The sequence below is a fragment of the Marmota marmota genome, unplaced genomic scaffold (assembly GCF_001458135.2).
Source record: "Marmota marmota marmota unplaced genomic scaffold, marMar, whole genome shotgun sequence".
Lineage (NCBI taxonomy): Eukaryota > Metazoa > Chordata > Mammalia > Rodentia > Sciuridae > Marmota > Marmota marmota.
This window is the reverse complement of record NW_026000242.1, coordinates 19664620-19676757: the sequence shown is the minus strand read 5'-3', so window position 1 is coordinate 19676757 and position 12138 is coordinate 19664620. Positions and strand designations below refer to the sequence as shown.

The 12138-nt window shown below is 31.9% G+C and overlaps 1 protein-coding gene across 3 annotated transcripts in view; it reads left to right on the top strand.

Annotated features, from left to right (window-relative positions):
* The window catches only part of LOC125613920 (cytoplasmic dynein 2 heavy chain 1-like), a 121011-nt gene that overhangs the window by 10991 nt on the left and 97882 nt on the right, over positions 1-12138 (top strand). For all 3 annotated transcript variants that reach the window (XM_048795762.1, XM_048795763.1, XM_048795764.1), the window contains 2 exons: positions 2992-3200; positions 7511-7615. In XM_048795762.1, the coding sequence (XP_048651719.1) occupies positions 2992-3200; positions 7511-7615 (314 nt within the window). The remainder of the gene's footprint in view (positions 1-2991; positions 3201-7510; positions 7616-12138) is intronic.

The window sequence follows — 12138 nt, the reverse complement described above, 5'->3', positions numbered from 1 at the left end:
CCTGGGCTTTTCTTAGTTGGTAGTCTTTTGATGGTTTCTTCTATTTCCTCAATTGATATTGGTCTGTTTAGGTTTTCTATATCCTCCTGACTCAATCTGGGCAGATCATATGACTTAAGAAATTTATCTATGCCTTCACTATCTTCTAATTATAGTTGTACATACTAAAGGGATTTGTTGTTACAAGTTCATACATGCACACAATATAACAATATAATTTGACCAATATCACTCCTCAGCACTCCCCCCTCCATCTTCCACCCCTTTCCTCTATTGATCTCTCTTTAATTTTCATGAGATTCACTCTAATATTCCCATCAGAAAATTTTCTTAGCACTGAATCCAAAGTAATTTTTTAAATAATTCTGTCTTTGTTTTGTTTTAATACATTAGTTCTATTTAATATTTTTTTTTGTTTCTTTACTCATTTGTTTTTTGTTTCTGCCTTTCCACTAGAACATAATCTACAGTAAATTAAGGTCTTTGTCTTGTTTACATCTGTAACAGTACCTAGTCCATCAAAAACATAAGAAATTTTTCTGTTATACATATTTGGCAAAGGGATAGTGATATCTAGGATGTGGCCAAGTCCCATTTTAAATGTTACATTTTAGGTTTTAAAAAAACTTATTAATGAAGCACAATATGCCAAAAATTACTTATAACATTTAGCTCAGTGAAATTTTCAAAAATGGAACATACTACTGTAGCCAGCATCTTAATCAAGAAACAGAACATTACCAATAATTACCCCAGTTTACATTCCATGCAATGCTGCTTTCCAGTGACTACCCTTCCCTATATTCCCCGTCCCAGCTCTTGAGTTGATGTCAGATACCTAATTCTATATATTAGTTTTGCTTATTTTTGTAAAACTGGGATTATATAGCATGTGTCCTTTAGTGATTAGGTTCTTTCATTTAAAATTATATGTGATAGATTGTGGTTGCATGTATTTGTAGTCCATGTATTGTCAAGGCTATTTAGCATGCTGTTCGATTATAGGTACTTCTGTTGAGGGACATTTGGGTAGTTTTCAGTTTGAGAAGATTAATACTATGCTAGCACTAGATGAATATATGGATATATTTTGTGGGGTATTTATGTATTAAATAAATAAAGTCAATATACTGTAGAGATACCTGCCATGTTGATTATGGCACAGTTCTTAATTAGCCAAGTTATGGAATCAGCCTAAGTGCCCATCAATGGATAACTGGATATATACATATATGTAATATATACAAATGGATATATACACATATGTATATACACATAAATATATACCAGAGTATTATTGGATCATAAAGAAGAATGAAATCCTGTCATTTTCAGGAGAATGAATGGAACTGGAGATCATAATGTTAAGTAAAATAAGCCAGACACAGAAAGACAGTATTGTGTAATTTCTCTCATGTGGAATCTAGCAGAGGGGAAAAGACATGAAAGTAGAAGGGCAATTATTAGAAGACAAGAAGGGCATCAAGGGGAGGGGAAGGGCAAAGAAGGTAATGGGGGAGCAATATGATGAGTATGTTATTTACATGTATGAAAATGCCACAATGAAACCCATTATTCCATGTATTTAGAATGCATTAATAAAAAATATTTAATTTCATGTTAAAAATAGAACCATAAAATTTATGGTTCCAAAATTTCTTAGTATCAAGGGATTCTATGTAAAATTCAATTCAGTAGAAAAAATTTAGTAGGCCAATTGATTAGAGATTGATATAGAGATTAATAGCCTTGTGACCTAGAGCACCTTTCTTAACCTTTTAAACCTCAATTTCCAGATTTATAAATAGGAATATAGGCTATCTCTTGTTTTGCTTAATTGTTGAGAGGTTTAAATGAGAAAAGTCACCTGAATCATTTAATATTTAGTATATTTAATATATTGTAAACAGTTGTTAGCCTTTTTTGTTCTTAAGATTTTCTCATAAAACTATGAGAAAATATATCACACAATGGTCGCTTCAGTTTTTTAAATTGAAAAGAACATTAATCAGTTACTGATGTATCATTTAGTGAATATCAAGGTAGAATGAGAAAACTGATAAGTCTTAGGAAAGTCCCTTGTTATTTAGCCATTGTTCATAGTAAGATATATGTTGAAAACAAATTTAATTATTCGTCTATCATATAGATGTCCTTATCCTCTAGGAGGCCATAACTCACTTGGGTTCCAAGGTGTTTAGTTATACTACTTAACTATCAAGTTTTATGTTTCTCTGAATTTTATGGTGATGAAATAGAACCAAGCTAGTAATACTAACAAAAAATTTAGCTAGTTTCAATTATAGCTGTGTGTTTCCTGTATTTACTAGAGATTGGAAACTTAATTCTTGTACTTTAATATTACCACTGAATTGTGGTTATGAAGATACTTATTGAAATAATACAGAGAAAATTTCCATGGTGTTTTTATACATTTTTCTTTTAGTAAAATAGGAAATGGATAGTTAACTTTGGAAATCATGACATATAGAAGATTGTTATATGAAGATGTTTTGTAGTGTTTTTGTATTAATCGGATTATTTTGTGAACTGAATGTTTCATTAAGTGCTATGTAAAATTGTTTTGGACAGGGTCTTTTAAGGAGTTTCCAATTTAAGTTGCCAGTATTGTATGACAGAAAAAAAAGGATGGCTCAGGATTCAGAATGTCTCATTTCCAATCTAGATCTGCGTGGCTGTGTGATTTTTCTCCCTTTGGTGACTCAAATTTCCCTCAATTTGTCCATCTGTATAATTGAATGATATTAATACTTCCATGTTTTTTATGAACATTGAGTTAATAAGTGTAAAATATTTGAAAAATTTTATTTGATTAAGTAATCTGAATAAATTTTAAATACTATTAATATTGACCATTTAAATAAATGACTTAGTAGTTATTGTTAAACATATATATCCATATTCTATAAATATAACCAGGGCCAGTAATTTAGTTAACATGTTAAAATGTAATTTTGTTTTAATTTATAGGTACCAAAGATGTACAATGGGAATATGTACATGGTTTATTTGAAAATGCTATTTACGGAGGGCGTATAGATAACTATTTTGACCTCAGAGTTCTTCAATCATACCTGAAACAATTTTTTAATTCTTCAGTAATTGATGTATTAAACCAAAGAAATAAGAAAAACTTTTTTCCATATTCCATTTCTCTACCCAAATCCTGCAGTATTTTGGTAAGTAAAATGAATCATTTTCATTCTTTTACTTGTACCAGATAGATCCTTGAATCATTTTTTAAAAAATTTTATTGGTTCTTCTTAGTTGTACATGACAATAGAATTCATCCTGACATAAAATCATGAAATAGAATTTGTTGTAATTCAGTCCCCATACTTCCCCTTTCCCTCTCCTCCTCCCACTCCTGTTTCCTTCTCTCTACTCTAGCGATCTTTCTGCTGTTCGCTTAGTATTTTTTTTAAAATTAGTATCTTGTTAGCGATCTTTCTGCTGTTCGCTTAGTATTTTTTTTTTTTAAATTAGTGCCTTGTGAATGTACATAATGGTGAGATTCACTGTGGTATATACATAGTAATGTTAGCTCAGATTCATTCCACTGTCTTTCCCCATCCCATCCCTCCTTCTTTCCCTTCATTTCCCTTTGTCTCCTTCAGTGATCTTTCTTCTATTCTTTTTTAAAAATAATTTCTTACATTCTTAAACATGTCATTTCTTTTCAAAAGCACAAATAATTACTCATAATACAGATTATTTAATTTGTCACATGGCCTGATTCTCTAAACTCTAGTGAAGTGTCTTATAAACTTTTGAGTATTTACTGAAGATAATTTTAACATAGTGACAGTAGGGCATTGTATAGGCAAATCATAAAGAGACTAGGCAGCCCAGGAAAACTAAAACAATGTAGGATTGCTGTGAAGAGCTGGAAAATGGGGTATGCTACTTCCTAGTAGATGTGAATGTACTCTGATGTAGTGAAGAATGGAAAGCGAAATAGTGTATAGCAGATATCTGCCTTTAGTTTCTGCCATGTAAACTTAATGCAAGTCTCAGTATATAAAAGCCATTCACTTTATGTTTTACATCAACATTTTTGTTTGTGTGTATTTATTTTAGCAACCTATATCTTTTGCCTTGAGTCATCACATGAAAGCCTCTTAGAATGCACTCATCTTTTACAGAAAATTATATTTAACATAGCCCAAAGATTTTAATTCTAGATTATTTTGCCACAAACCTATATTGGTATACATGCCCTAATATTTTTATAAGCATTATTGTAACATTTCTTCATATATTTTAAAGAGATATATTTGATTATGTAGTTATGCTTCATGTTATTTCTCATCCAAATATATATATATTGTGGGGTTGGGAGGGTTCCATTTATTGAATTCAGGTTCACTCAACCACTGAGCCTTTAAGAAAATTCTTTCAATAACATAATTATCAAAAAACATATCTAAAAACTGAAATTAAATATAATATGCTTATTAAATATTTTAACTATTATTATGTTATTGACTACCCCAGGTGTTTGGTTTTTAAGTTATTTTTAATTTGTTTATTCATTCAATAATATGCATTGAAGTTCTGTTCAATGATAGCCTTGTTCCATATATTGTGCATACAGCATTGAATATATGATGTTTACTTTAGGGTAGAGAACATTAGAGTGAATGACCAGTTTATTGCATAGGTATTTAGTCTATATTTTTTTCAGATAGTGTACTTTAACATCTTCCACCTGTATTTCAAGCCTGTGTGGAAAAGTAAAATTTATGCAAAATATGCACATCACTTACACATATTGCAGATGCAATGCAATGAATTTTTATACATCAAATATAAGTATAACTACCACAGAATCAAGAAATAGAACATTAACAGTTCTCCAGAGCCCTCCTCATCTTTTCTTATAGTTACTACCTTTCCCACAAAGGATACATTGTATTAACTTTTGTTAGCCTAAGTTAGTTTTTGCTTATTTTATGCTGTTTATATAAATATTATAGTGAATATTATTTTGTGTCCAAGTGAGGATACATTAGTCTGGTCTTGTGACTGCTAGTTATTTAGTCAACTTGTCAATATATACTTGTATATGGACAGAAGACAGTCTAGATGAGAAATATTTACAGCTATTTGGAAATAAACCAACTCTACAAAGAGCAATAGTTTTTAAATTTATAGGATGATTTATGAGAATTACAATTTAGTTTTTTATCTGAATTAGATAGGAGGATACCAAAAGTCTGCTGGGATGATGAACACACACATACACATAAATAAATATTCATGTACTTTGTGATTGAACACCATGAAGAAGTTTACAAATGCTGAGTTAAATTAGAGGAATTTCCAAGTACAGCATGTATGTCCAAAATATGACATATTTATAGGTTGTAAGCTCCTTGGAATCCAGGTATGCCAAGGATGAAAAAGTATGATGAGAAGTCAGAGGATGTGTCTCCCTCCTTCTACTCAGCAAATACAGTTTAGATGCATATACAGTACCTACCTTGAAACAGCTTGCCTATTTATGAAAACAAAACAATTCCTATCTTTCAACCAAAATGAATTATTCCTCTTGGTCTGTATTTGATCTTTATGTAAAGTCATAAGTGGATACACATTCAGATGAATATTTGATAAAAAAGCTTATGAAATACTTAAAGTAAATCCTAGGATGAAATAGTAGGGTTTAAATGCATTTCATCATACTTCATCAGCAAACTGAAGACTAACTATGGAATTGCTGTATGATAAAGTGATTTACAAAGCAGGACTAGTGTAACAGTGTGTCTCATAGGTTTATAGCTCTTTAAAAATTTTTTTTTAGTATTCTAACTTAACATAAGAAGACATGAACTCTTCAGATTGGTCTTTGATAGGTTATGGGAAAAATATTACACTGATTTTCTAAAAACATTTAACATAATTGGGTGTTATGGCACATGCTTGTAATCCTAGCTACTCAGGAGGGCCACAAGTTTGAAGCCAGCTTGGACAACCTGGTGAGACCCTGCCTCAAAATAAACTTTAAAAAAGGATTAGGGGTGTAGCTTTGTGATAGAGTGCTTGCCTAGCATGAATGAGGTCTTGGGTTAAATGCCTAGTGCCATTAAAAACAACAGTTCATCTATTCCTCCCATGCTCCCTCTCCCCATCCCTCTATGAATCAGCCTCCTTATATCAAAGAAATCATTTGGCATTTGGTTTTTTGGGATTGGCTAACTTCACTTAGCATTATTTTCTCTAACTCCATCTATTTACCTGCAATTGCCGTGATTTTATTCTCCTTTATTGCTGAGTAATATTCCATTGTGTATATATACCACATTTTTTTAATCCATTCATCTACTGAAGGGCTTCTAGGTTGATTCCAAAGTTTAACTATTGTGAATTGTGCTGCTATAAACATTGATGTGGCTGTGTCCCTGTAGTACGCTGTTTTTAAATACTTTGGGTATAGACCGAGGAGAGGGACAGCCAGGTCAAATGGTGTTTCCATTCCCAATTTTCCAAGAAATCTCCATACTGCTTTCCATATTGGCTGCTCCAATTTGCAGTCCCACCAGCAATGTATGAATGTACCTTTTTCCCCATGTCCTCGCCAACACTTATTGTTATTTGTTTTCATAATAGCTGCCATTCTGACTGGAGTAAGATGAAATCTTAGAGTGGTTTTGATTTGCATTTCTCTCATTGCTAGTGATGATGAACATTTTTTCATGTATTTGTTGATTGATTGTACATCATCTTCTGAGAAGTGTCTCTTTAGGTCCTTGGCCCATTAATTGATTGGGTTATTTGGTGTTTAGCTTTTTGAGTTCTTTATATACCCTAGAGTTTAGTGCTTGATCTGATATGTGAGGGGTACAGATTTACTCCCAAGTTGTAGGCTGTATGTTCACCTCACAGATTGTTTCTTTTGCTGAGAAGAAACTTTTTAGTTTGAATCCATCCCATTTATTGATTCTTGATTTTATTTCTTGCGCAAACTCTAGATAGGGCAGAGGGGTCAGAGGGGAAGGGAGGGGGCATGGGTTATAAATGATGGTGGAATGTGATGATCATTATTATCCAAAGTACATATAGGAAGACACGAATTGGTGTGAATATACTTTGTATACAACCAAAGATATGAAAAATTGTGCTCTATATGTGTAATAAGAATTGTAATGCGTTCTGCTGTCATATATAAATAAAAAATTTTAAAAAACAAAAAAAGTATATGGTAAAACTGGAAACAACAACAACCATAAAAAACCCCCAAATTAATATAATATCTTACACATAGTAGGCATGGCCACTAAATGTCTTAATCAATTCAAAGTTTTCTTGAATTGGGAGTTTGTGTAGGAAAATATAGTATGCACAAAAAAGTATTGAAAGAACATTTCCTATAAATGAGTTAAAATAAAGACAAAGTGAGATTCTTCATAATGTTCATTCTTTTTGACTTCAATGGTTATAAATTCAATCTCTAGTTAAATATTTTCTTCTTCTTCTTTATGTTTAGGACTATCGTGCTGTCATTGAAAAACTTCCAGAGGATGACAAACCTAGTTTCTTTGGTCTTCCTGCCAATATTTCTCGTTCATCTCAGCGCATGATCAGTTCTCAGGTAACTTAAGAAAGTATCTACCTTTTAGAAAAATATGACTTTGGAGACTGAATGAAACTAGTTTAAGTTTCATTACTACAAAGCTCATAAGCTTTTATTTAAAACTTTTATATCATTGAATATAACAGATTCCAATTTTACTTTAAATAAATTTTAAAGGAACCAAATTTTTTTTCTTAATGTTTACAAAAATTAATAATACAACATCAAATACTGTCATTTTTATTAAAAATATTTTTTGTATTCTTTTGATGTATTTTATGATTACTTTAAATGTAGCATGATTGAATTAATTAATATTGACAATGATTGAATTTAACTAAATTTGATATTTTCATAATAGGTATCCGATACAGATATATAATTTGCAATTGTGTGTTAGCTTATAAATGATACATTTATTTCTTATTAATTTACTCATGATCTAACATTATGCATATTTGGAATTTGAATTTTTAAATCACTGAAGCAGAAAAATGTTTGCTCTGAAAGATGTATATTCCTGGTCCATCTTAATTAAGAAGATCTAACACTTATTAACCTCCCACTATGTGCCCGAAACTGTTCTAAATGCTTTATACATATGAACTTTAATATTAATACTTTCCCCTTTTAACAGGTGAGGAAACTGATACAGATACAGACAGAATTATATATTGCAACTTGTCCAAATCATTAAAAACAGAGGTAGTACCAGAATTTAAACTCAGACTGTCTGAGTGATGAGGTGGTTCTCATCACTCTTTACATACAGCTACTTTTCAGGCATAAATGTATTGCTAAGTAATGTGCACCATTTCAGGGGCATGAAATTTTAAACCATTACATAAGGTTCAATGTGTAATTAGTGCATAGAAAACTCATTTGGCCCTTACCTATTTCTTTGATTATTTATGGGCATTTTAGTTAGTTTTTATTTTCCTATTTAAATCTACAGTTTTGTATTTTATTGCTATTTTAGCCAACATTTATAAAACTCATTATGTTTCTTCTCTTGTTTTATTGTTAACTATCTTGCCTGTATTGAAAATTTAAAATGGTCATATCATTATAAAAAAATTATTAGCACATTATGTATAAAAGCAAGTATAAATGTTCCCAGGAACAAATAACCTCTTCATCTGTACCAATTGACAATATTCTCCAGTTCCTTTTCCCTTTCTTATAACAGTGTCCAATCAAATAGTCTATAAGATAATGTAAAGTTCTGTATGGACTTTACATTTTTATGTATTTTATTTATTTTTATGCAGTGCTGAGGATTAAATTGAGTGCCTCACATGTGCTAGGCAAGCAAGTGCTCTACCACTAAGCTAAAACCCCAGTCCAGACCTTACATACTTACCATAGATGGTTAAATTTGTCATTTCTCTCCATGCTTTTTAGCTGACCTGAAATAATCATTTTTCAGTATTTATACTGATAATATATATGGATTTTTAAAAATATGTGTGAGTGTACATACACATACTGGCTGTTCACAAATATTCTCCTGGTATAAAGTAAACTTGAAAGCACTTCATTTAAAAATACATAGCTGGCCGGGTGCAGCTTCCAGCAGCTCTGGAGGCTAAGGCAGGAGGATTGCAAGTTCAAAGCTGGCCTCAGCAAAAGTGAGGCGCTCAGCAAAAGTGAGGCGCTAAGCAACTCAGTGAGATCCTGTCTCTAAATAAAATACAGAATAGGGCTGGGATGTGGCTCAGTGGTTGAATTCCCCTGAGTTCAATGCCTGGTACCCGCCAACCAACAAACAACAAACAAAAACATAGCTAAACCAAATTTATTTTTCTCTGGTTTATTTTAGTGTTTAAAATGAAGTTATTTCTATTGTTTCCCAATGTGTGTATATGCACATATATTTTATGTATACATAAAATTTTACATAGTACTTAAACAGAAAAGATTAAAATAATTAAAAGATCATTAAAAGAATAAGAAGTATTTTACAGAACCCCCCAAATGGTTTACTTTTGGAACCTTATTAACAGATCCAAAACCCTTTTTTAAGCTGGCTTCTACAGTTCTAATCTAAGGATAATTCAGCTTCTGGGGGAACTGGACTTAGCATGGCTTGAATTGGATATCTAATGAAAGAGATAGGGTAACAATAGATACAGCTTTAGAGACTTCAGGGAAGTATACAGGAATAAAAATGTAGAATTCCCAGCATTTTCACTTAATGGGAGGTCAAACACTCACTTACATACACAGCTTCTTTTGCTCTTGGGCCATGTGTGGCTACAAAAGCCAAGGGTATGAGGCTCTTGGTATTATGAGAAACTGTATTCTTTGTTTCCTGCTAATCTTTTCTTTCATTTTAGTAATATAGGTCCCATGTTGGCATACAAATGTCAATATATCCCTAGTCTAAATTGAGTCCCAAACATCAGAGGTTTCATAGCAAATTAGGCAGATAAAAGCTTCTTTACTTTTGTATTTCTCTAATTGCTAGAAATGATGAACATTTTTTTTATATATTTGTTGATTGATTGTATATCATCTTCTGAGAAGTATCTGTTCAGATCCTTGGCCAATTTATTGACTGGGTTATTTGGTTTTTTTTGGTGCTCAGCTTTTTGAGTTCTTCATATACCCTAGAGATTAGTACTCTATCTGATGTGTGAGAGGTAAAGATTTGCTCCCAAGATGTAGGCTCTCTATTTACCTTGCAGATTGTTTCTTTTGCTGAGAAGAAACTTTTTGAGTACATCCCATTTATTTATTTATTTATTTATTTTAATTTTTTTTTTTTACTTTTGTCAAATTTTATTAACTTTGAAGGTAGTGTTTTAATTTTTTTAAATAAATTATTAATTTTTAAGCAAATCTTTATGTATGAATAAGATGTTGGGGATGGCTTAAAATAAGACAATACTTAATGACCTAATAAATGTGTTTGGGGGTTTTATTTTTTTAAATGTATGCATTTCTTTTTTTTATTAAAATTTTAAGTTGCTATTTATAACAACAGAATGTCTTACAATTCATACTACACTTATACAGCACAATTTTTTTTTTATTGGTTGTTCAAAACATTACAAAGCTCTCTTGTTTTATTTCTTGAGCCAAAGGAGTCTTATTGAGGAAGTTGGGGCCTAATCCCACATGATGGAGATTAGGGCCTATTTTTTCTTCTATTAGACGCAGGGTCTGTTATTGTATTCCTAAGTCCTTGATCCATTTTGAGCTGAGTTTTGTGCATGGTGAGAGATAGGGGTTTAATTTCATTTTGTTGCATAAGGATTTCCAGTTCTGACAACGTGAATTGGTGTGAATATACTTTGTATACAACCAGAGATATGAAAAATTGAGCTCTATATGAATAATAAAAATTGTAATGCATTCTGCTGTCATATATAAATCAAAAAAATTCATTTAAAAAAGTGTTCTGATAAAAGGAGCCCCAGATAGTAAGTAGCCTTGCCCATCAGGTGAGGATACAGCCAGAAGGAGTCATCTATGATCCAGGAAAAAAGCCATTACCAGACATAAATCTACTCATATTATCTTAGACTTCCCAGACTCTTCAACCATGAGAAATAAACAAATATTTTTTACAAGCAAAAAAAAAAAAAAAACTTTCTTTACTTAACTGAACACTTTAGTATCTAAGCACATAATATTATGAGACGATAAACTCTAATGTTATTTTCCCCAACAGTCCAGTATATATTTTTACTTTTTGCTCATTCTAGTTTACCAGATAATTCTCTAAAATTTATTTTACTGTGCTTTAATCTCAACTATTTTGTCTTGCCTTGATATTGAAATTTTTATTAATATTTGTTAGATGAGAAGAAGATAATGTAGTCTTAAAACTTTTCTGGTAATACATACTTTAATACATGTTTTAACGATAGGTCTGTTTCACTACTTTTTAAAAGTTCTTAATTATTATTTTCATACATAGGATGGTTTTCACAGTACAATTATTAAAACCTCTTATTTTTGTAATTACCAATATGTATACATATTTGAACTAAAAAATGTCTATGTTTAGAGCATATAATTAGAAGTTTTTTTTATTAGAAGCCACATTTAGAATGTTTGCCTTTATTTGAAAGTGAATATTCAGATATTAAGAAGTCTGACTTGACATCAAATCTGTCATCTGCTTTACACCAAATAAATGTTAAAATACACACTATTGATCATGTACAAGTTCAGAATTGTGACAACTGTTATTGAAGAAGGTACTCAAAATTTGGACTTTTTAAAGATAAACACCAAGGGGGATCCAACATGGCGGCGAGTGGGGAGGCAGCGCTTTCAGTACCTCCTCAACAACGGGGTCGGAGAGACGCATGGATACGCTTAGATTCGACCTGCTGAGAAACTCCTAGCAAAATTCCACTAAAGAGAGACCGGCCGGGAATTGGAAGGATTTTTGGAGGTGACAGTTTGCCCTAGACGAGTGAATCTCCGCCATGCAGCACAGAGGTCCAGACCCGCCAGCCGCTGCCCGCGCGACTCGGCGACTGTCGGCTGCCTGCACCGGCCCCCGCGTCAGGGCGGATAGCCTC